The sequence below is a fragment of the Mercenaria mercenaria genome, chromosome 15 (assembly GCF_021730395.1).
Source record: "Mercenaria mercenaria strain notata chromosome 15, MADL_Memer_1, whole genome shotgun sequence".
Lineage (NCBI taxonomy): Eukaryota > Metazoa > Mollusca > Bivalvia > Venerida > Veneridae > Mercenaria > Mercenaria mercenaria.
Window position 1 is genome coordinate 30,472,167 of NC_069375.1, and position 26,930 is coordinate 30,499,096.

The 26,930-nt window shown below is 36.3% G+C and overlaps 1 protein-coding gene across 1 annotated transcript; it reads left to right on the forward strand.

Moving 5' to 3' along the window:
- Window positions 1-25,313, forward strand: LOC123550084 (uncharacterized). The gene is made up of 9 exons (XM_045338528.2): window positions 1-108; window positions 1,845-1,892; window positions 3,626-3,726; window positions 16,957-17,028; window positions 17,469-17,619; window positions 23,098-23,213; window positions 23,780-23,848; window positions 24,364-24,535; window positions 24,833-25,313. The coding sequence occupies exons 1-9, from the start codon at window positions 102-104 to the stop codon at window positions 25,219-25,221; spliced, it is 1,125 nt and encodes a 374-aa protein (XP_045194463.2). The 5' UTR covers window positions 1-101; the 3' UTR covers window positions 25,222-25,313.
- The last annotated feature ends 1,617 nt before the right edge of the window (window positions 25,314-26,930 follow it).

Here is a 26,930-nt window from a genome sequence, read left to right on the forward strand (position 1 = left end):
TAGGTTCAATAGTTATAATATATGCATTTACGTCAACACATGTAGATATCACACGCTTACTATAAGAAAAAAAATCATTTAAACAACTTACTGTGTCGGAAATGAAAGGTTTGTCAGGCTTTGAAAATATTTTCTTTTCTATCTATTATGATCACGTTTGGTTTGAATGTTATTAAATAAATAAAACTGATCGTATAAAATACTTGACATTTTAAAGTGGATTTTACTAATGATTGGATGAGGTATAGTTGTTTTTTATATGTATATAATTGTATTAAAGATGTATATGTTTTTGTTGTTGTTTTAATGACACTTGTATAATGTATTCCGACGTACGAGAGAACGCCAGAAAAAATGCATGAGTTACTAGATCTAACTCTATCAAACTATTACGCAATGTCGATAAATGCCAATAATAAACCCAGTTACTGATATCCAAACGCAGTTGTATTCACTAGGAACATAGCATGTAATATTATTTATAATTACACCCATAAAAAATGCAAGAAGCAAATAGCTTGTCTATTTGGAAGGCATTTGGTTGATGGTCAGCTGACGACATCCGCACTCGATATCTTGCCATAATGACAATTTATTGCATTAATTAAAAGAAGAATTTTAATATGTAGAAAAGTAAACATAATATAAAGGAAAACAGCACTGATGCCCTCGTGTAGCAAAATACAAAAATAGTCTGGATTACTGATTTATTTTGATTTATTTTTTATTTCGTTGAAATTTGAATAAGGCATTAATAACTGCGTATTTTCTTCTAGAATAACACCTTTCAAATATATGTAATATTAACAAATATGTGGAGAAATATCAAGCATTGTGTTATTGCGAGTATGGACAGCATTTTATTAAGTCTGTATATAGATGTTCCACATTATTCCAGTATAACAGTATGCGTTTTTATTACATAGGTGACTCTTTATCAAATCTATTACGCACTTCGATCATACATTAAGGTGTACTTTAATTCGGTATAACATTATGCTAGTATATAATACCATGACTTATTTTCGTTTTAAAGTGTTCCTTATTCCAGTATAGTATTTTGCAGTTTCATTGTTTAGGTGTTCCTTATTCCAGTACAACATTATGCAATTATAATACGTTTTTTGAATATATAGGACTGTTGTTCCTTATTCCAGTATTGTATTTTACGTTTTCATTATGCAGGTGTTCCTTATTCCAGTACAATATTATGCCATTATAATATGAGTTATGATTATATAGGTTTTCCTTATTCCAATGTTGTATTTTACGTTTTCATTATGCAGGTGTTCCTTATTCCAGTACAAAATTATGCCTTTATGATATGAGTTATGATTATATAAGTTTTCCTTATTCCAGTGTTGTATTTTCAGCTTCATTATATAAGTACTATTTTTCCATTATGGTATCATGCAAGTATAACAGTATGCGTTTTGTATATACAGTTTGCCATATTTCAGTACAATTTATTGCGTTTTGAATATATAAGTGTTCTTTATTTCAGTACACTTTACTGCGTTTTGATTATATAGTTTTTCCTTATTTCAGTACACTTTATTGCGTTTTGATTATATAATTTTTCCTTATTTCAGTACACTTTACTGCGTTTTGATTATATAGTTTTTACCTATTTCAGTACACTTTATTGCGTTTTGATTATATTTTTATTTCATGTGTTAGTGTTATATGATGCATTTTAATTTTATAGGTGTATTCCAGTATATCATGTGTTTTGATTGAAGCAGACGGCTAAATAAAACTTGCAGCTGTAAGAACGGAGGTAACGTTCAGAACAGCTTATTTTTGACTAACGTATACACTGACAAATGTTTGTTGTTTTTCAGGACATACGTGTTCACTCCTTGCTCTTCTTGTAGTCGGTTTACTGTCAGGTAAGTATAACAGAAATGACTCGTTTGCTGAACCTGAAACGTTCCATCTGAGATAATACCTTATATTGTTGCCAGTTGTTGTTATATCGGCTACATGACTTCAGGTTGTTATTATTTCTGCTCATTTTGAAACACTGAGTCGATCCAATATTTTTTCATGATGAGAGTTTAATCGGTGCTAGGGTGTGGAGGGGATAGAAGATGCTGTTCGATTTTCTATTTTTAAGAGATCATTACTACAATATTTTTTACTTGAATAGAATTCTGCTTAAGGGTCGTGAGGGTTTTATGAACGTCATTGTCTTATCTATCCTTCTTTTGTGTCTTTCATAACAATCTTTATTGAAGTCGATACATTTTACTACATGAACCAAGAAGTCAAGTCGCAAAATATCATGTTTGTTTTCGTCGTGAGAGATAAGGAACATGTGACTAAAATTCAAGTTCTATTTTTATCTCTTGCCTAATTCTAACAGAATGTTCTGTGTGGTAATGTAAATACATTCATGTCTATATCATGAGAGACTTCTGTATTTAGGTGGAATAAGTACCGGTTATAATACAATTCTAGCTGTGTATTATTAGTTAAGATAGTTTCAAACTTGAATGGAATTCTGAATACTGTTTTCATATTTTAAAGTGTAGTTGACATGCTGTATCATACAAATATCGCATTACCTTCAGTGGGGCAATATATCCAGTCAATAATACTACCAACACCAAAACCTTTATAGTCATATTCAGATAAGGTTGTGCATCTCAGCAACTTCCATTCCTTCAAAAAGTGTATGAGTTGAACACACCAAATTTCTTCACTATGGCCTATTTTGTGAAAACAAGAAAAGGCCATAATTATAGAGAAAAATAGCCACAGAAAAAGTCCATTATTCATGGTCATCTTCAAGTCAAGGTCCTTCCATTGTGAAACTTTTCAAGCATATCCTATCAGTTGGGCAGATAAGATTTTTGTCTATATTCTATATAGCAAAACTATCAAAGCCATAACTGCAGCAAAATTGGTCAAAGCCAAATAGTCACAGCAAAAAAAAAATATGGTCATCTGCACACCAAGTTTGTTCATCTGTGAAAGTTTGAAGCAAATCAGGCTTATAGTGTGGGAAGAGTTCGACAAACAAGGTCTCGGGACCTACGTACGGACAAAATTAACGCTATATTCACCCGGGCTTAAAAAAAACTTGCAAAAAATGAAACACTTCAGGCATCTCTGACAGTTAAACGTCTTGGCAATTTTGTTGTATCTATGGTCATGCTTGCTCTTGTGGTACGTATTAACATTACTGTACATAAATAATAGATCCAGTTTAATAGCTACAGCATGTTTTGCCTTGTGTATGCTATCCATATCTTGTCGAAAATATATAGACGTATTTAACATAACGTCTAAAATGCACCGGGGAGTTGTACATAACATTGACAAAGATGTTATTTCTCAGCAACGGTTAGAAAGTTAAATCTAAACTACTACATTTCATAAAGAGATTTCATAAAGAAATGAAATGCTGTTTTATATGTAAATTAAATCCATATCTGAATATGAAAAGAAACCTACAAAGAATATTTTGCTGGAACTTTTTTTTTATTTTGTTTTATCGTAATGTTGGATAGTTTAAAACTACTTAGAAATAAGGTGCAGAACATATCTAAGCTCACCACCGACTTAAATGCAAAATAAAACAACAAACTTTACGTCTATTTATGTAATTCTTTTGCAGCAATAGCAAATGGACAAACAACATTTTTAACATGTAAGAAATGTGACAGAGCTCCAAGTCTTGACTCATGTTCAGGGTCCGTGAAATGCGCAGATGATGAGGTAAATAATCAGCGTATAGTAACACGTGTACTTGCGCAAAAGACCAAAAAAATGTGTTTATCATAGTTTATCATAGTTACATGTAAATAATAGCGAAAACTGTCTTATAAAAAGCCAAACATATATGAGCCGTGCCATGGGAAAACCAACATAATGGCTTTGCGACCAGCATGGATCCAGACCAGCCTGCGCATCCGCGCAGTCTGGTCAGGATCCATGCTGTTCGCTTACGGTTTCTCTAATTGCAGTAGGCTTTAAAAGCGAACAGCATGGATCCTGACCAGACTGCGCGGATGCGCAGGCTGGTCTGGATCCATGCTGGTCGCAAACCCACTATGTTGGTTTTCTCATGGCGCGGGGCATATATGAGATCAAATGAAATACTACATACTAAGACTGAACAACGTAATTATGTGTGTATGTTACGCAAGAACTGTGGTCAAAATAAATGATTACCGAGCATTTGTATGTTGATTTATCCATTTGTTACAAATGTTAATTTAGACTTAGAAGTTTACTACTTAAGTGTCATAGGTTGGAAATGAATAATAAATAAACTATATTGATGATACATATTGTCTATTGTTTCGTTTCCATTTTAACTGCAATCTAATGAACACCTCTGATTCGTAAATGTAGTGTAGCAGTATTACAACAGTAGCTTTTACTATAGTTTAGTAAAATTAGTCATTGCTTCCCTTTGACCATAAACAGATATGTACTGTTGACCCTCTACTCGGACAGTTAAATCACATGACCTAAACTGACCATTCACAACAAGTAAACATTCGCATTCGCCATTTTTAGCAAAACATCAATAACGCCATATTTTCCGTGCTAACAGAAATCCAATATTTTGTAGTCATATATACATATTTCTGCAGGTAATTATTATAAACATGTACCGCTAGTTTTTATCTACAATTATATGTACTTATTTGTCGATTGATGTATTGGTAATTATAGCAATGGTCCGATGAATTGTTGACATTATTTCAATTGTCTATGTAAACGGTATTTATCGTGATCCTGTTATTGCTTGACCATCAATATATTTCATGTATTGCCCAATACAGTACTTGTATTTATATACAGTAGCTATCTATTTATTATGGTATTTTGTATATGTTTCAGTTGATTGATGGTTGATCGATTGGTTAATTCATCGATATATATTGGTTTGAGACAATACATGTCAGAACAATTATGAGGTGTTCCTCTTCTATTGTCAAGCCCAAACCCCGACCAAACCCCTAACTGGCAGCCGGCGACAAATGGCGCCCAACATGATTGACAATGCCTCAACCGATTGATGGATATACAGCACGTGCAGGATGAATCATTGGTATGAGATACTCTCAGCATCCAAGGTACCATATGGCCAAAACATACAAAACATATAGCTATATTCAGCTGAACTTGTTTACGGACACCCGAACTTTAGCATGCATGCATTTGGTTAATCAGGGCCCCTGTACCATTAGAAACTAATAGGAAGTCACAACTAGAGACATCATCAGGTTTTTTTCAACGCTGGATGTGTATATGAACTGTGTCTCTCTACCAGATAGTGACTTTTGACCTATATATTATAGTTAATTTAGAAACTGTGATTCGTGTTCAACGATTCATTGATTAATCTGTTTGATAAGTGTATATATTTCTTTTTGCTTATTTTATTTTGTGTGTGTATTTTTTTCAGTTGAAGGTGTTCATAAATTGTTCATACAAATTTATTATCCAGACCTACAAAATCTAGGACAACATCACATTACATATTAAACAATCAAAATATACATAGACACAGGTGACATTTGACAGGTGAATAGTTCCCCATTTATACAGTAAATATCAATAGCAAGGTACCGTTAGACGTCAGGTAGTCCGTCGGTAGTTAGTATATACAGAGGTGTATTTATATCATTGAACTAGATTTTGTCCAGGTATTGGGGACAGTCTCAAATTAATACTTGTAACCCAAAGTCTAAGGTGACATTAATAAAATATTTTTGCCATCTTTTTAAATTATCTAGTGTTGTTCAGAGAATCAAAGCAAACGTGTTTAGCATAAGTTTTTTGACATAGAATAATGAGTTATTCTATGTGATTGTGGAACTGATATACTCGCACAGCGTGGAATAGAATTATACTTCACGTTGTCATAAGTTGTGTACCCTTATAAATTTGTAAAGCCTGATTAAGACTTTACAAATATCTTAATTAGCGAATTTTGCCGATCAGAAAAATTACCGTGTTAAATTACGCGTACATCGTGTAAATAAAACTCGAAAATAAAACGGCGTATTTGTATTCAATAGTATTTGTAATAGGTAGTAAAATTTGATTGTTGTTAAACTTTCAAATACACTACCGATACAAATCAATTGAATACCATCGGCTTTCATTTCATTCGAAAATAAATTTGAAAGATTCCCTAGCCATTTACACTGAAACCGAGTATCGATAAATGTTTATTGCTACTTGAAAAATATATAGTGTAGTACAGCGGAGTGCGTGGTCGAAAGGATAGCGCGTTGGACTTGGAATCGTGATAGCGTGATAGGCGTTGGTTCGAATCCTACCTTTGACTGAAAATTTTTTTTGGCATTTTTTTTCATCAATCAGAATTGAAATATATTGAAAGTTCATATTATTTCAATACTGAATATAGGTACATATATTTTTTCACAACTATAGGACAATTGCAGTATCCTTATTAGATATAATAAGATACTGTAATAGTTGTCTTTATTCAATTACAGTATTTTTATTTACTAAAATATAATACTGTAACACTTTTCCTTATTCAATAAAATGTGCACATACTGTTACATATAAACAGAACAGAACAGTTTTATTTAAACTGTTGTGTGATGTTTCAGATATAAAAGTGAATTATTGTGTTTGTTTGTGAAACTTCAATTGGAAATTACTGAAGTTATTTTTACAGCTGTGTTTTATTTGATGTATAGTACAGATATTGTGTACTGTATATGATTGTGAAAGAATACTGTTGTGATAAGAATATTCACTATGGCTCAATATATATCTGCTAGAGAATTAAGGAGACAAAACAGAGAGAGGTTAGCTTTAGAGGAGGAGGAAAGACAAAGAATAGAAAGGGAGAGAAGAGAAAAAGAAGCATTAGAAAGAGAAAAATCTGCTGTTGATAAGGAAAGAGAAATACAAGAAATAATCAGAAGATATAGTCAGACAGACTATGGAGATACATACCCTGTAGACCATGAGAACATACACTATCAGACACATCCACAAAGTAGAAGTCAGGAGCAAGGCTTCATAGAGCAGGGTAGGAGATATGAAAGTAGGGTTCAAGTTGAACCTGTAGACTTGAGGCTACCAAGTCATAACACTACCATAAGAGACAGGGATAGAAGAAATAGTGCTTTAGAACAGGAAAAGCAAAAGATAGAACATGAAATGAAAAGACTTAAAGAAAGAGAACAACAGTTGTTGATTGAAGAAGAAAAAGGAGATATAAGTGACACTGATAGTGTATATGAAGATCAATTAGGTTATTTTGAAACAAGAGATGTTACAGGTAGCCTAACTCATGTTAAGGACAAACAAAGAGTTAGTCATGCACAAAGTCATACTGGAGATAAGATTGATAGTATACAAAGAGATGGAGAAAATGACTTTGAATTTGAAAAAGAATTAGAATGGATAGAAAAGAAAGCTGCAGAGTATGATAATTCACTAGCTCTGTTAAGCAGTACCAGAAGAGATGGACATGAAGATCATGCCTTGCAAGGTAAACAAAATCGCCTACCAGGTAGCCAAGATACAGACTTTCATAAGAAACAAGGCATTACTGAAGCTCATTTTGAGGCAGATAGAGTTAGATATAAAACGGAAAGAATGTATAATGACAAGTATACATATGATGAGGATCTTGATACTGGAAAGCATTTGAAAGGCAACAACGCTTTTGTAGAGAATAATATTGATATAGATAAAGCAGATGATGAGGAAGAAACTGAAATAAAAAGAAGAATACAAAAACTTCAATCACAGGAGAAGACAGCGGAGTTGAAGCTTAAGAGTAAGCAAATGTTAAAAGAGATGAGACTCAAGGAAATAGAAGTTGAAAGATTACTGAGGGAAAAGCAAGAGAAAAGGCGTCTTAAAGAAAAGAGATTAAACGATCTAAAAGAACAAGAGAGAGCTCTAGAAAGAAGTCTGCTTGAAAAGGAAAAAGCTTTGAAAGTGATTGAGAAAGAAATGAGTAACGACTGTGAGTGCACAGATATTCAGCCTACAATTAAGAAAACTATACATAGAAATCAGTGGCGTAGCCCGATACTTGACGATGAAGATAAAGTAGTAGATATAGTTGAAAGACAGATTACAGAAAGAGAGAAGGTTAAATCACATATATATAAACCAACAGTGCCGAAGTTAGTTGAAACTTCTTTTGAAGAGTGGAAGATAGAGGTCGAAGTGATGATGAAATCTGGCCTATATCATGAGGATATATTGAGACAAGCTGTTAGAAATTCCTTAAGTGGAAATACAAAAAGAATACTTCTAACATTAGGTACAGATGTGTCTACAAGAGAAATTGTTCATAAATTAGAAACTATATACGGCAATGTAAGATCCGGAGAATCAGTCTTAGGAGAATTCTACCAATCCAAACAAAGAAAAGATGAAACCTTAGCAGAATGGGGAATTAGATTAGAAAGTATGCTACAGATAGCACTTGAGAAAAATCAAATACACAAAAGTCAGAAGGATGAAATGCTTAGAAGTAAATTTTGGCGATACTTATACAACGATGATCTCAAGAATGCGACTAGACTTGGATACGAAACAGCCAAAGATTTCGAAGACCTTCAAAGAAAAATCAGGAAAGAAGAGTCTGAAATGAGTTTGACGAAAGATACGAAAGTAACAGATACTCCAAAACAAGTAAATAGTCAGCAAGCAAGTTACAAAGAACAACTTACTATACTGAAGGAGTTAACCGATAAAATGAAAAATATGGAGACAAAGCTTGAAGAATTAACAAGAGACAGAAATCAAAGTAGACACAATTCTGAAAGTAGGTCATCTAATAGAGGATATCAAGAATCATGGAACCAATACAGAGGCAGAGGTAGAGCTCCTTTTAGATCAAGAGGATTTGGTTACCGAGGAAGAGGATACAGAGATGAAAGCAGAAGATTTGATACTGCACGAAACAGAGACTACGATAGTCGTGGATCAGAAAAGAGAAAACCAGATCAACAAGAGAGAAAGCCTATACAGAACAATAACGAAAGATACGACAATGCGAAGGCTGACACAAAGAAGGAAGAAACAAGTGCTAAGGAGTCTTTAAACTAGAGGACGCTCTGATCACGGGGCAAGAACAGAGCAGGAATTTTCAAAGTAGCCCCACTGATAAAAAGGCCATATTTTATAAGTTGATTGGCGATTCTAACAAAGGCCATGTAAGAGTCAATGGAATCGATGCTACAGCTTTGATTGACAGTGGCTCAATGATAAGTACAGTGTCAGAAACCTTCTACAAAAGTCTAGACCCAAGGCCTGAGTTGAAAACCCTAGATGACTTTGATCTAGATATTAAAGGAGCTAATGGAGCATCAATACCTTACATAGGATATATAGAGGCAACTGTAGAAACAGAAATATCGAGTAAGCCAGTAGAGACTCTACTTCTAGTCGTACCAAATACAGATTTCCACTCACAATCACCGGTCTTGATAGGAACCAACATCATTAGAGAAATCCAGAAGAGCACCAATGAAAACAATTCAATACCAAAGGAATGGGAGTCTGCATTCATGTCAATTACAACAGACATAGGCAAAGTAACGGCGACAACGGACATCCTACTAAAACCAGGAGAATCAAGAACAGTAACTGGCTTCTTACGGAAAACTGTGAGCTTTGATGCTGCCTTAACAGAACCTATAGAGAATAACAACTCTACCGCAAGCGCAATCATTTGTCCACGTGTAGTCTCTTCAAGATCACAGACTAAAACTGCCAGAATCCCCGTCAAAATGTGCAACATCTCTGCAAAACCTATAAAGATAAGAGCCAAATCAAACATATGCCAGTTGCAGGAAGTGAAAGTCATTCGCCAAGCCGACATCACCGCTCCTCTGAAGACCGCCTTCTCCGCATCCATACAACCTGAAAAAGAAAACAAAGATATTAGAGCACAAGAAAATAATACAAAATACAAGAAATATGGACTTGATATTGGCAATTCGGATCTGACACCAGAACAAAAGAACAAAGTTTATGAATTATTTGAGAAGTGGGACAAGATATTTCCTAAGTCAACATCTGATCTAGGTCATGCAACGGAAGTAAAGCATAAAATCAATCTTACAAACAATGAACCTTTTAAGGAACCCTGTAGACGTATTCCACCGGCAATTTTCAATGAAGTTAGAGAACACTTACAAGAAATGCTAAGAATAGGAGCTATAAAGGAATCCAAGAGTCCTTGGTCATCAAACGTGGTAATTGTACGGAAAAAAGACAGCTCTATCCGTTTCTGTATAGATTTTAGAAATTTGAATTCTCGGACAAAGAGGGATGCATATGCAATACCACGGGTTGAAGAAAGCTTACACTTATTATCTGGAGCCAAATATTTCTCAAAATTAGACCTCAAAACAGGATATTGGCAGGTGGAAATAGAAGAAGAAGATAAGGAGAAAATTGCTTTTCAAGTATCTGGCCTAGGTTTTTACCAATGCGAGCGCATGCCTTTTGGACTCTGCAATGCGCCGGCTACGTTCCAGAGACTCATGGAGAGGTGTATGGGAGATCTAAACCTCAAGGATTGCTTAATATATCTAGACGACATTATCATATTCAGCTCAGACATTGAATCACACATAGAAAGACTCGACAAAGTATTTGAAAGAATAGCTTCATACAATCTCAAACTAAAACCATCAAAATGCGAATTCTTTAAAACAAAAACTACTTACCTCGGACATGTTGTATCATCAGAAGGCATCCAGGCAGATCCAGATAAAATCGAATCAGTAAAAAAGTGGCCAACTACGAAAAACGTCAAAGAAACACGAAAATTCCTAGGGTTCATAGGCTATTACAGGAGATTTATCAAAGGCTTTGCCTCCATTGCTCGACCGTTGAATGATCTTTTGGTAGGCCATCCAACCGGAAAACAGAAGAAAACAGCAACTGTTAAACGTAAATCGGCAAAGAGAACACCTTTCAAATGGGGAGACAGTCAACAATCAGCTTTTGATCAGCTGAAGGAGAAACTTACCAACCCTCCTATATTAGCCTATGCCGATTATTCACTGCCATTCTCACTTCATACGGATGCGTCGTCAACAGGGCTGGGTGCGGTGCTTTATCAACGCCAAGACGGAATGGACCGCGTTGTTGCATACGCCAGCAGATCATTGAAACCGTCAGAGAAGAATTATCCAGCTCACAAACTCGAGTATCTTGCCCTGAAGTGGTCGGTAACTGAAAAGTTCCACGACTACTTGTACGGCGGGGTATTCGAGGTTGTGACTGATAATAATCCTCTTACGCATGTAACGTCAACTGCCAAACTTGACGCAACAGGACAACGCTGGATGGCCGCACTCAGTAACTACAATTTCACCATCAGATATCGCGCGGGGAAACAGAATGCGGACGCGGATGGATTGTCAAGAATACCGGACCATGCAACTGTAGAGGATGAAGGACAGACTGTTATCACTGCCATGGCAACTGCAGCGTGCGCAACAATAGAGGAAACACCGTACGCTCTCAGTGTTATAACACCGGAGTCGCTCCCTGATGTTGATATTCCTACAGACGTTCCAGATGATGTGCTGATTAGCCATTCCTTGAGTTCGAAGGACTGGAAAGCAGCTCAACTGCAAGACCCAGTCATATCAGAGATAATACGTCATTTACGGGAAGGTACGAAACCGTCAGCTAAGCGGGTTTCAGGAAAATTTACTCCCGTGATGAAGTATTGTCGCGACTGGGACAAATTCGTCTTCAGGGATGGTGTTCTGTACCGCCGAGGTATTGTTAACGGACAGGAATATTACCAGCTTCTGTTGCCAGAGAACCTTCGTTTGGATGATTTCCAGGCATTGCATGAAGATCTCGGTCATCAAGGGCGAGATAGGACTTTGTCCTTGTTCAAACAAAGGTTTTTCTGGCCTGGTCTAGACTCCTTCATACGTGAGAGGGTAGCTTCATGTCCCCGTTGCATCCGTCGTAAGACACCCCCGTCCACCGCAGCCCTTGTCAACATTACTTCTTCTTCTCCCATGGACCTTATTTGCCTTGACTTTCTCAGTTTGGAGAGGTCTAAGGGCGGGTTTGAGCATATCCTGGTGATCACAGATCACTTCACACGATATGCTCAGGCCTACCCAACGACCAACCAAACTGCTAAAACCACGGCAAAGGTACTTTTCGAAAAGTTCATTGTGCACTATGGGTTCCCCTCGAGAATCCATAGTGACCAAGGAGCTAATTTCGAATCTTCCCTCATTAAGGAACTTTGTCAGTTAGCAGGAATGATTAAATCTCGCACAACACCCTACCACGCGATGGGGAACGGTCAGTGTGAGAGATTTAATCAAAGTCTTCTAAAGATGCTGGGTACATTAGAGGAAAGACAGAAGTCGGATTGGAAATCCCATGTTGGTCCACTTGTGCATGCCTATAATGTCACACCTCACTCAAGCACCGGCTATTCACCCTACTTCCTCATGTTTGGTAGGCAACCGAAGTTAGCTGTAGATGCTCTTCTAGGTCTGAGCACTGAAAATATTAGTGCGAAGTCCAAGAACGAGTATGTACGGAAACTTCGGGATCGACTTACGGTCGCGTACAAGAAAGCTCGTGAAACGGCAATTAGTACGGCCGATACCAATAAGAGGCATTATGACCTCAAAGCGCGCGCAGCGAAATTACAACCGGGTGATTTGGTGCTTGCGAGAAACGTGACTTTACGTGGCAAACAAAAGATTGCTGACAAGTGGGAACAGGACCCTTATGTGGTGGTAAGTCAGCCGTTTTCAGACCAACCGGTATACGATGTCAAGAAGGACATTCCGCACTCCAAGAAAGTAAGGCGTTTACACAAGAACCTTCTACTACCTCTTGGTGTAACGTCTGAACAAGAAAAGGTTGAGCCAAGATCCGAACAGGCAGCGAAGTACGTTATACCCCAGCGAAGAGGGACCGACACTAGCACACCACCAGATAGTCCATCTCCTTCTGACACGGAAGCTGACACAGGCCGACCAAAACGCACCATCAGACCGCCCAAATGGAGACAGTCAGATGATTGGGTTTATAGTTAATGAGTAGGTCAGGTATACAGTCAATCTGACTAAAGTATTGATCTTCTAAACGAAGATCTGAGAACGACCCATTCACATTCGTCTTCTGTATATTTTGGATTTCCATTATTGTTATTTTTATGTTATCCAATCAGACGACTTGTTCGATTGTCAAAGGATAAGAAAAATATGCGGTTATTCCAGGACTCGAACCCGGGACCCCTCGCTTACAAAGCAAGTGGCCTACCGACTGAGCTAACCGGCTATCTGATACATTACGACATAAGAATTGTAAATAACAAAAGTCAATGCTACATGTAGATTTGCAAGATGTTGTAAGCTAGGCTCTGATTGGCTAGCGAAAGAGCCGTCAGAACGAGGCAATGAATAGGTCGTTTTCAGATCCTATGCGTAGCATAATATAGGAGATGTACTTTAGTCAGATTGGGTATACAGTTGTATATAGTACACATATTTCATATTCTTTATGCCTATATATATGACTTGAACATATAGTTAATCTTTGTAGAATTTCCTTGTGACAAGCTCTAATTTCTTGTCACATGTTGGTTGTTCTGTATTTACTCGTTCGTACGACAGTATGCACGTCAGTCCGTCTGTCTGTCTGGAGCCCATAATCCTGACATAACTTAGATAGTAAATCTTGTAAGCAGATTATTAGCTGACTCGATACAAGTTTCATGAATCTAATCGCAGAGTAATTGTGTATTTTGCATAATTATATTGTAAAATGTCATTTGTTATTAGTGTGTTTTTTTACGTGTATTCTGTACATTTATGCATTTTGGTGTTGAATTATATTTCAACATTTCTTTTGTTTGGCGTAATGTTGTTATTTGAAATGTCGGGACGACATTTCTCCACCGGGGGAGAATGTGTCATAGGTTGGAAATAAATAATAAATAAACTATATTGATGATACATATTGTCTATTGTTTCGTTTCCATTTTAACTGCAATCTAATAAACACCTCTGATTCGTAAATGTAGTGTAGCAGTATTACAACAGTAGCTTTTACTATAGTTTAGTAAAATTAGTCATTGCTTCCCTTTGACCATAAACAGATATGTACTGTTGACCCTCTACTCGGACAGTTAAATCACATGACCTAAACTGACCATTCACAACAAGTAACATTCGCATTCGCCATTTTTAGCAAAACATCAATAACGCCATATTTTCCGTGCTAACAGAAATCCAATATTTTGTAGTCATATATACATATTTCTGCAGGTAATTATTATAAACATGTACCGCTAGTTTTTATCTACAATTATATGTACTTATTTGTCGATTGATATATTGGTAATTATAGCAATGGTCCGATGAATTGTTGACATTATTTCAATTGTCTATGTAAACGGTATTTATCGTGATCCTGTTATTGCTTGACCATCAATATATTTCATGTATTGCCCAATACAGTACTTGTATTTTTATATAGTAGCTATCTATTTATTATGGTATTTTGTATATGTTTCAGTTGATTGATGGTTGATCGATTGGTTAATTCATCGATATATATTGGTTTGAGACAATACATGTCAGAACAATTATGAGGTGTTCCTCTTCTATTGTCAAGCCCAAACCCCGACCAAACCCCTAACTGGCAGCCGGCGACATAAGGACGCATGCGGCATTCCCAATAATAGAATTTGTTCAAACTTTGTATATGAACATAGTGTCATGTTAGAAACAAACGTATGAAAAAAATCGAAGGTCACCACGCTTGTTCAGGAGTTATCCGCCCTTGACTATGCAAATTTGAAGAAAAGTCTCGTTTTAAGGGCAGATAACTCCTAAACAAGCACGGTGACTTTGATTGTTTTTTGCATTTTTAGCTCATCTGATTTTTTGAAAAAAAATGATGAGTTATTGTCATCACTTGAGCGGTTGTCGGCGTCGGCGTCGGCGTCGGCGTCGGCGTCGGCGTCGGCGTCGGCGTTGCCTGGTTAAGTTTTATGTTTAGGTCAGCTTTTCTCCTAAACTATCAAAGCTATTGCTTTGAAACTTGGAATACTTGTTCACCATCATAAGCTGACCCTGTATAGCAAGAAACATAACTCCATCTTGCTTTTTGCAAGATTTATGGCCCCTTTTGTACTTAGAAAATATCAGATTTCTTGGTTAAGTTTTATGTTTAGGTCAACTTTTCTCCTAAACTATCAAAGCTATTGCTTTGAAACTTGGAATACTTGTTCACCATCATAAGCAGACCCTGTACATCAAGAAACATAACTCCATCTTGCTTTTTGCAAGATTTATTGCCCCTTTTGGACTTAGAAAATCAGTTTTCTTGGTTAAGTTTTATGTTTAGGTCAGCTTTTATCCTAAACTATCAAAGCTATTTCTTTAAAACTTGCAACACTTGTTCACCATCATAAGTTGACCCTGTATAGCAAGAAACATAACTCCGTCCTGCTTTTTGCAAGATTTATGGCCCCTTTTGGACTTAGAAAATATCAGATTTCTTGGTTAAGTTTTATGTTTAGGTCAACTTTTTCTCTTAAACTATCAAAGATATTGCTTTGAAACTTGCAACACTTGTTCACCATCATAAGCTGACCCTGTACAGCAAGCAACATAACTCCATCCTGCTTTTTGCAATAATTATTGCCCCTTTTGGACTTAGAAAATCATTTTCTTGGTTGAGTATTATGTTTAAGTCAACTTTTCTCATAAACTATCAAAGCTATTGCTTTAAAACTTGCAACAGTTTTTCACCATCATAAGTGGACACTGTACATCAAGAAACATAACTCTATCCTGCTTTTTGCAAGAATGATGGCCCTTTTAAGACTTAGAAAATCATGGGTAGGACAATATTTCTATTACACAAAAAAAATCAGATGAGAGTCAGCACCCGCAAGGCGGTGCTCTTGTTTCTGTTTCTAACATGAAACTGTGTTCATATACAAAGTTTGAACAAATTCTATTACTGGGAAATTTTTGCTCCATCTCTCAAAGAAGAAATTGCAGCAAGTGTCTTTAACCCAAATAATGGTGTGAAGGAGATAAATAAGAAATTGTACTATACTGAACAAAACAGAGAACCCGTCATTTGTTTTTTGCCTACTGACAGTGATTTCTTGACATTTTGCATATGCTATCAATATTATTGCAGACAACACTGTTAAACCTCGACAAAAACAAAGAATGATTCCTAAAGTTTTGCAGTCTTTCATCTGCAGGACTTTGTACATATATTTCTCGGTACAAAACAAATAATAACCTTCAAAAATGTGCATGCATTTCATATCAGGTGGGTAACGTCATTTGCTGCGTTATTTTAATGTGTTTCAGTGCGGCAAAAAGTCTATTAACTCGGTTAAAAACCAAATTTGCATTATTTCTATAATAATAATAATCTGGGTGGGCGGATGCGTGTGTAATGAAAATATTATGCATCGAGTAATGTCAACTCGCTGATTCGCGGAATTATATTGTGCAATGTCTACACTCCGAAACTCCTCGGTACAAATCTAATAAACTATAACTATGTTACTTTTTAGTCATAGGTTATTAGCTTTATATCCGGAAATATGTACGAGTTCTGCAGCGGAAAAATTCCGCGAATTTTGGAGCGGAATATCCTTCCGCTAATGAACGGGTTCGAGGATAATTATAACCTTTTTATTACGTATACGTATCTACATGTATAAATGTAATGTAAATATTATGAATTTGTTCAATAGCCTGAATAAAATTAGCAATACTGAACTAAATAATAGAATAAATGCAACGGCTCACATTAAATGACGTCACGCACCCGATATGAAATTCATGCGTCAGTGTATGTAAAAATATTGACGTTTCCGATCCATTGTAACTTAACGGGAATAGAAACGTAATAAGATGTAATATTACGCCCTAGTCTGTTGTGTTGTAGACATGTTTCATGGATGAACTTATTACTGACCAATCGACTGTAGTATACACCGGGGGCTGCCGATCTAAAGTTGTAAGTAGAAATTCCCTTTTTATATACTGGCAATCCATTGAAGTTTATTCAGCGGAATAAATATATTTACCGTTTAATTTACTGTCTCTATTATACAGTTGTATTCGTGTTTTAGAAATATCGATGGTCCAAACGGAACACCATACTAGTGCTTTCGGAGTCCGCAGTCAGATCTTAGTCTAGTAAGATAGTCTGTGAACAACAACGGACATATGGCATGTTTTGTTGTTCTTACAGTATGAACTTATCCGATACCTGCTGGTGTTCAGTACGGATGACTGCACGATGTCGCGTGCTTTATGTACACAGAAATTCTGCAACATATATATAAATCTTCCGTGTGTTTCTCTCTGTTTCTAGACAGCCCCAATGAAGTAAATGAATCTGATATACGTAACTATATTTCAACCGTTTTTAAAACTAACAGGTTTGCGTTATAGGTATGCAAGGCCGGTGTAAGTGGATCACCTTCAGTTGGAAGGCGTGGCTTACAGAAGAGAAGCGATCTAGTAGCATGTTCTAGATGTTGTGATATAAAGAAGAAATCTGGTGCACTGGATTGTAATGCCAGACTTTGTGGAATCAGATACAGTAAGTAATAGCTGCTCAGTGCGCTGGACTGTAATGTCAATCTTTGTGGAATCAAATATAGTAAGTAATAGCTGCTCAGTGCACTGGACTGTAATGCCAATCTTTGTGGAATCAAATATAGTAAATAATAGCTGCTCAGTGTGCTGGACTGTAATGCCAGACTTTGTGGAATCAAATACAGTAAGTAATAAATGCGCAATGAGCTGGACTGTAATGCCAATCTTTATGGAATCAAATATAGTAAATAATAGCTGCTCAGTGCGCTGGACTGTAATGCCAGACTTTGTGGAATCAAATACAGTAAGTAATAGCTGCGCAATGAGCTGGACTGTAATGCCAATCTTTGTGGAATCAAATATAGTTAATAATAGCTGCTCAGTGCGCTGGACTGTAATGCCAGGCTTTGTGGAATCAAATACAGTAAGTAATAGCTGCGCAGTGAGCTGGACTGTAATGCCAATCTTTGTGGAATCAAATACAGTAAGTAATAGCTGCTAAGTGAGCTTGAATGTAATACCAGACTTTGTGGAATCAGATACACTAATAAATAGCTGCTCAGTGAATTGGACTGTAATGCCAATCTTTGTGGAATCAGGAACAGTGAGTAATAAATTCTCAGTGAGCTTGGATCTGATGTCCATAAGTATATTTGCTTATTGAGGTTGACTGTAGTGCCAGACTTAGTGCAGTTTCAAACAATAATTTATAGTTGCTAAGCGTGCTTGACTGTGATGCTAGACAACAGTAAGGTACTGTAATAATTGCTCATTGTACTTGGTTGTTATGCCAGACTAAGTGCAGTAAATACAATAAGTATTAGTTGCTCAGTAAGCTGGGCTGTGATGACAGACATCAGTAAGGTACTGCAATAGTTGCTCTGTAAGCTGGACTGTGATATTAGACTTAAGTAGGGTACCGTAATAGTTGCTAAGTTAGCTGGACTGTGATATCAGACATCAGTAAGGTACTGTAATAGTTGCTCAGTAAGCTGGGACTGTGATGTCAGATGACAGTAAGTTATAGTCATAGTTGCTCATTAAGATGGACTGTGATATCAGACAACAGTAAGGTACTGTACATGTAAAAGTTGCTCAGTAAGCTGGACTGTGGTATCAAATGACAATAAGGTACCGTAATAAGTGCTAAGTAAGCTGGACTGTGATATCAGACAGCAGTAAGGTATTGTAATAGTTGCTCAGTAAGCTGGACTGAGATGCTAGACAACAGTAAGGTACTTTAATAGTTGTTCAATAAGCTGAACTGTGATATCAGACACCAGTCAGGTACTGTAATAGTTGTTCAATAAGCTGAACTGTAATATTAGACTTGTTTATAATAGTAAAGAATTTTTTTATGTTTCGGGCAGGAAATGTGATAAAAAAAAATATTACATTTGTGACTTTCTACATTGAATTTATTAAACTCGTTGAATAAAATTGATAAAATGCTCGACAGAGCCCCTCATTTTATTATTCTATTCAACTCGTTTAATATGAATAGACACTCATGTAATATCCTCTGTGCCAAATTTTCTCAGTAAGCCGGACTGAGATGCAAGATATCAGTAAGGTACTGTAATAGCTGCTCAATAAGCTGGACTGAGATACAAGATGAGAGTAAGGCACTGTGATAGTTGCTTAGTAAGCTGGACTGTGATGCCAGACAACAGTAAGGTACCGTAATATTGGCTAAATAAGCTGGACTGAGTTCCCAGACAACAGTAATTAAGGTACTGTAATAGTTTCTAAATAAGCTGGACTGAGATGCCAGATGACAGTAAGGTACTGTAATAATTGCTAAGTAAGCTGGACTGTAATATCAGACAACAGTAAGGTACTGTAATAGTTGATAAGTAAGCTGGACTGTGATGCCAGACAACAGTAAGGTACTGTAATAGTTGCTCAGTAAGCTGAACTATGATATCTGACAACAGTAAGGTACTTTTATAGTTGCTAGGTAAGCTGGACTGTAATATCAGACAACAGTAAGGTACTGTAATAATTGCTCAGTAAGCTGAACTGTGATATCTGACAACAGTAAGGAACTTTTATAGTTGCTAGGTAAGCTGGACTGTAATATCAGACAACAGTAAGGTACTTTAATAGTTGCCCAGTAATCTGAACTGTAATATCAGACAACAGTAAGGTACTGTAATAGTTGCTCAGTAAGCTGAACTATGATATCAGACAACAGTAAGGAACTTTTATAGTTGCTAGGTAAGCTGGACTGTAATATCAGACAACAGTAAGGTACCGTAATAGTTGCTCAATAGGCTGAACTGTGATATCAGACAACATTAAGGTACTTTAATAGTTGCTCAGTAAGCTGAACTCTGATATCAGACAACAGTAAGGAACTGTAATAGTTGCTCAATAGGCTGAACTGTGATGCCAGACAACATTAAGGTACTGAAACAGTTGTTCAGTAAGCTGAACTGTGATATCAGACAACATTAAGGTACTGTAATAGTTGCTCAGTAAGCTGGACTGTGATGCCAGACAACAGTGAGGTACTGTAATAGTTGCTAGGTAAGCCGGACTGTAATATCAGACAACAGTAAGGTACTGTAATAGTTGTTCAATAAGCTGAACTGTGATGCCAGACAACAGTGAGGTACTGTAATAGTTGCTAGGTAAGCCGGACTGTAATATCAGACAACAGTAAGGTACTGTAATAGTTGCTCAGTAAGCTGGACTGTGATGCCAGACAACAGTGAGGTACTGTAATAGTTGCTAGGTAAGCCGGACTTTAATATCAGACAACAGTAAGGTACTGTAATAGTTGTTCAATAAGCTGAACTGTGATGCCAGACAACAGTAAGGTACTGTAATAGTTGTTCAATAAGCTGAACTGTGATGCCAGACAACAGTAAGGTACTGTAATAGTTGTTCAATAAGCTGAACTGTGATGCCAGACAACAGTAAGGTACTGTAATAGTTGTTCAATAAGCTGAACTGTGATGCCAGACAACAGTAAGGTACTGTAATAGTTGTTCAATAAGCTGAACTGTAATACCAGACAACAGTAAGGTACTGTAATAGTTGTTCAATAAGCTGAACTGTAATATCTGACAACAGTAAGGTACTGTTACAGTAATAGTTGCTCAGTAAGCTGGACTGTGATGCCAGACATCAGTAAAGTACTGAAACAGTTGCTCAGTAAGCTGGACTATGGTGCCAGACCTTTTGCTATCGATTGCAATTAATAACAGTTGCTTAATGAGCTGGATCGTGATGCCAAATTTTATGTAACAGAATGCAGTAAGAAATTGTGCCATGAGCTTGAATTTAATGTCAGATTGGACGCATTTAAATACAGTAAGCAGTATATGTATATCTCTATAAACAAGGTTGTAATGTCAGACTTTGTGAAATATGAAACGGATGATACATTTGCTCAGTGAACTGGAATGTAATGCCAGTCTTTGCTAAATTATAGTTTCTCAGTAAAATAGGCTGTTATGCCAGACTTTGTGAAATCAACAACGGTGCGTTTTAGTTCTTAGTCATGTTGATTGTGCATAGCTTTAGGTAATATTACTGTGGCCGTTGTTGATGCTTCCGATACCACAATATAAAATGTAAAAAGACAATATGTAGACCTTAATTCATATCTAAAGATCATTTTGTTCAGAAGTTTAGTAGTAACGTAGCAATATATCAAACAGATATTTAATTCAGTAAAAAGTGATAAATAGTATCTGAGCATGTATGTAACTGCGTGAACTTAGCCAGCGCAGCCAGAGTAGCCAGAGCAGCCAGAGTAGCCAGAATTCAGCCAGAGTAGACAGCGTAGCCAGAACTCTGGTTACTCTGGCTAGAGTTTCTATGATTTTAATATATTCTGGCTACTCTGGTCGGATTTCAGGATTTCATTTGCTCTGGTTACTCTGGCTGGCCAGAGTAGCCAGAGTTTCTAGGATTTCAACATGTTCTGGCTACTCTGGTCAGCCAGAGTAACCAGACCCCGTGTTATCAAAACATTTGAGTCTTAGCTGAGTTTGATAATGAAACTTAATATGTCATTTCTATCTAAATAGCATGTTTAAAACTGAATTTCAAGTTAATAACTATTTTCAAATGGCTATTCAGTATTTATGGTCAGTTTCAGTTGGAATTTAACCTAGAAGATTTCGTAAAATTGTGTTAAAATTTCAAACTCAATCTCAGCTGAGATCGAAACATGTTTTGTGAACACGGGCCAGGATTTCATTTGCTCTGGTTACTATGGCTGGCCAGAGTAGCCAGAGTTTCCAGGAAATGAAATCCTGGTTACTCTGGCTACTCTGGCTGACCAGAGTAGTCATAACATGTTAAAATCCTAGAAACTCGGGCTACTCTGGCTGCTGTCTGAAAAATAAGACAATTCTTTGAAGTCCGTTTGATGAATCACTTGATGCATAAAACACAAAAAAATCACCCCTGAGACTACAAAAAGTGTCATTTTGCGACAGGTTTTACTGTATTTTCTATAGCTATTCTGGCTAGCCAGGGTAGCTAGATCAAATGGGCATCTCGGAACTTCTGGCTGTTCTGGCTATCCAAAGTAGCCAGAGCAAATGAAATCCTCGTTACTCTAGCTACTCTGGCTGACCAGAGTAGCCAGAACATGTTAAAATCCTAGAAACTTTGGCTACTCTGGCTATGTTCACGAACATCATGTATGTTGGTAAAATGAAAGCAGTCATTGTTGATGTTCTTGCTTAGTATATCAAACGGCAGTACATACTAAGCTACATCGTTTACAATTCCTATCGTACTGGTATGTACCATTTTATATTTTCTAAATATGCGTACCTGTCTTGTCCGCCATGCATTTCCAAAACTATGTTTAAGTAATGCATTTATAAACTGGTAACCTCTTCAAAACATTTAATGCTTTTTAAAGTGAAATGTGATATTTCACATCCACAGCTAAAAAAACTTTCGATGTAAAACTAATGATTAACGTTCACAGCTAATACAAAAACAACACTTTCACAGATGAAACAAAAACAACACTTTTACAGCTAATACAAAAACACCACTTTCACAGCTAACACAAAAACAACACTTTCGCAGCTGATACAAAAAGCAAAGCTTTTAGCGCTTTTTCAAAGTGAAACGTGATGATTTACGTTCAAAGATAATAAAAAAAAAACACTTTCAATGTTTTTTTAAAGGGAAGTGCAATGGCTAATGTTCACAACTAGTACAAAAACAAGTTTTAGAGACTTTTTAAGTGAAATGTAGGCCTACTGGTTTACATTCACAGCTTATAGAAACAAACAACTTTTTTTCGATGATTTTTAAAGTGAAATTTGATGAGTTATGTTCACAGCTAATACAAAAAACAACATGTAATGATTTATGTTCACAGCTAATACAAAACGTAATCAATGGTTTTTGAAGTGTAATGTAACGGTTAACGTTCACAGCAGTAGTACAAAACAAGCTTTCAGTGCTAATTTATGTGAAATGCAATGATTTAAATTCACAGCTGATACAAATTCTACGAGATGTTATTTATGTGATAATAATAGAGGAGATGCTGAGCAGGGAGATGTCGATATTCCTCAGGACTGTTTATCTGAAACCACGTGTCAGTCTAACGAGGTACGTCACTTCCTGTATACGTCACTTCCTGTATACGTCACGTCCTGTAAATGAAACATCTACATAATAGCTTTACACATTGTTAAATCGTCGATAAGTCACCACCTGCAGTTCTTTAAAACAGTCATTTTACATTACTTCCTGGCGGAAAACTTACAACGGATATTCCCAACATTTACTCGGTATAAATAATATGAGAAACAATTTAAAATCATTTTATGTCATAAGAAAACTGTATTATGTTACAGTCAAATGTATGAAATGGATCGAGGGAAACTGTTTTTACACATTTGTTATTGTTTGAAGCGACGTTAATCGATGCAGACATTGGTATACACCAAAACTATATGTTTCACTTATATGAGTCTTTTCAAAGTCTATTTCCTGTTACTACTTACCATTTACCCAATATATCGCTTAGTATTTAGTACGTGTAGAGTTTCAGATCATTGTCTTAGTTGTTTCATTCATTTGCTAGATGTTAACCTTAAATAAGATTTACAATAAAGTCAAATCATTTTTTAAACATAAAACCATATGTTTAACATCATCATTGTTATCAACAGGCGTGCGGGGCGGAAAGACTGGATTTAAGCGGAAAGGATAGCCACAAGTACACATGTCTACCGAAACGCGTACGTATCACAACGTTAACATTGTTTTTAAATTCCAATTTTGATTTGTACATGTTTAGGACTTATCAACTACTTCAATAATTTTGGAGGTGATCTTATAGAAATACTTTATAATTTATCAATTATTAGAAAGCTGTTAAAACTATTTAAGACAAACTATAAGGGCTGATAAAATACTTTTGTTTTACAAGAAATAAAAAAATTTTTTTAAATATATAATATACTTGAAAAGGGTTTCATGCAAAAATAATGATACAAATTCCTAAATATGCTTGAACAAAAGTCGCTTTGATTTCAAGTGCTTAAATGTGTCCAAGATAATAAAGTTGAGCTTTAAGACGAGTTACAAAAATCTAGCTTCTGTTCGACTGCTTGTGAGGTCAGTTCGGAAATAAGCCAGTGGAAATGCAGAATTTTGAGACTTAAACTTGGTTTTAGTTTTTTAAAAACGCTATAAGATTTTGCACATTTGAATGATGAATCTTTATTATTACAATATAATGGACGTGTTGTAGATTTGCACTTTATTGACGAAAGAAGCACTTAAAAGAAAAGACGAGTGCGTAACTAACCCAGATCCTGCATTATGTGGTAATGTTGGTACCGGTAAACGAGCAGCCACGAATCAGTGCACTGCTTGTTGTGGGGATGGACTATGTAACAGCGGCACGTGCGAACAGGTCATAGGTAATCCCCTATATTTGATACCAAGCTTTAAATGCTTCGCTTTTTTTTTTTTTTTTTTTTTTCAAATTATTTTTTGTTGATTGTTTTGAGTGCTGTTCATTTACGTCGCCTATGCATAAAGAAATGATACCATTTCGAGAAGACATCCGCACACGCACGCACGCACGCACACACACCAAAGCATGATTAGTTTTCCTTGTAAATTGCTTAAAATTAAGTTATTAAGTATAGAGAAGTCGTAATATTTTATTGCTGTGAAATTTCACTTGATACAAACAAAATCTTTATTTCTTTTAGACCGACTTTACAACCTGTGGAAGGGTGGGGCTTTGGATCTCGATACTTTGAAACAAAAAAGCCAACCGACGACCACTGCTCCACTAGCCACAAACCCACCGACACCCGCAACAACAAAGTCAACACAACCACCACCGCCTACTAATCCAGCGACAACACAGCCTCCTGTTGCCACCCAGACAACACAACCACCACCTACTAAACCACCTGCAACACAGCCTCCTGTTATTTCGGTATCTACTGCCCCACTAACGCCAGCGACGGCAGCAGTAGTGGTTTCACAGGCAAGTTCGACAGTAGCACCAAATTCACCTCCAACTGTCACACCAAATACTGTCGTCCCACCAAATACTGTCGTCCCACCTAATACTACTGCAATTGTTGGGTGAATGACTGAATATCATACTTTATAAAACTTTTAACTGTTATTTAGAATATAACTAATATAATATACACTATTAAAAACTTATGTTTGTACAAACTATGACTTGGTTATGATATTTGTCTTTGAATAAAGATTCTTTTTTCCATTATTTGTAAATTCGTGCAAGGCAGGTAAGCCAGTGTCATTATGCTTGGTCCGAGTATAATGTAAACCTGCACGTGATAGTTGTCGTAAATTGAAACAGCTGCTGTGAAGGCCGTAAACAGCAAAATGCAGTCTACAGAAAGAATCGGTTGAGCAAAGATAGGAGAAGGCCCGAAGGAAGGGGTCTATGTGGGCTATTTAGGGTATTTCTAACTTAAAATGGAAACTACCTGTATTAGGTGATTATTATACACGCAGAAGGAAGCGATGTCAGGAATCATTCCATTTTACTTACTGAAGGCTGGTGTTTCTACACATGCCTAAAATGGTGCCCAAGTGGAACTTTCGATCTTTCTCTGCCATTTCAGCTTGAAAGTCATTTTATGACCTAAACTCGCGGTATCGGCGTAATTTTCACAATATTTACATTTGTACATCCATAATTTTATATACAATATCGAATAACTTTATCTTCACCAGTGTCATTTCAGAACCTCGCATCGGGTGTAGGATTCTTCATGTGAAAAAGATATCCATTTGGCTTATGGTGGGTCGAGGGTTCTACCATTTTGCCCTCCCATGACTGAAAACGTGCCCGGAGAGGCACCTTGGGGTTTCCTCCACCTTAAAAAAGCTCGAAAACCTCGTCGTATGACATGATTATGTCGGTATGACTCTAACCCAACATAAACAAGAAATGCTGAAGAATTTCGGTCGGACAGAGCTGCATTCTAATAATTAATTTAAAGTGGCTCTTCCTTGTTTATATGTATACGCCATTCCTTCCTATAAAACGTGCATTTTATAGGAACGAGCATACGAAAAACATGCATTGTGATACAACATATGAACGTTTTAGGTATCACAGTAGTAAAAAAATTGCCATATGTTCTATATGAAATAAACAATCTTCTGAGAGCTGTCACACATTGCTAGACCCATTGTAAACAAGATTGAAAAACCCTATGTTCATAAATGACTAATAAACCACAAAAGCACTAAGAACAGTAGGGATCATTTATCTTCTAAGAGATTTTGACTGACAGGTCTACACTATGGAACATCTGAGCATGTGTTTTGACTATGATTTCAAAATACAACTAAAACAGTGAAAATATAATTGTTTAAATCACTTTTTTCTGCATAATTGCAATAAAATGTTCATTTTCTATCAAAATCTGACCAAAGAATCCCATTTATACCTATATCTGGACAATTTTCATTTTCTACCATTGTTGTTATTAGAAGTAGCACAGTAGTGAAAATGCTATAGGTACTATATAGAACAGAACATACAGCCAAACTAGCCTTATGTTCAAAAATGATCTATTTACCGCAAATTAAAGCACTAAGAAAAGTAGGGGTCATCAATCTTCTAAAGGATATTTTTGTCTGACCGGTCAACACTATGGGACATCTTCCAAACTGACAGCTAAAATATTGGTATTAAAACATGATTGTGTAATAACGTTTCTTTACATTTCTATAAATGCAAAAACTTTCCTTGAACATGTTACCAAAATGTCAAGTATAGGTCCACTAACTAGAACAGAAACCAGCTTACAAAAA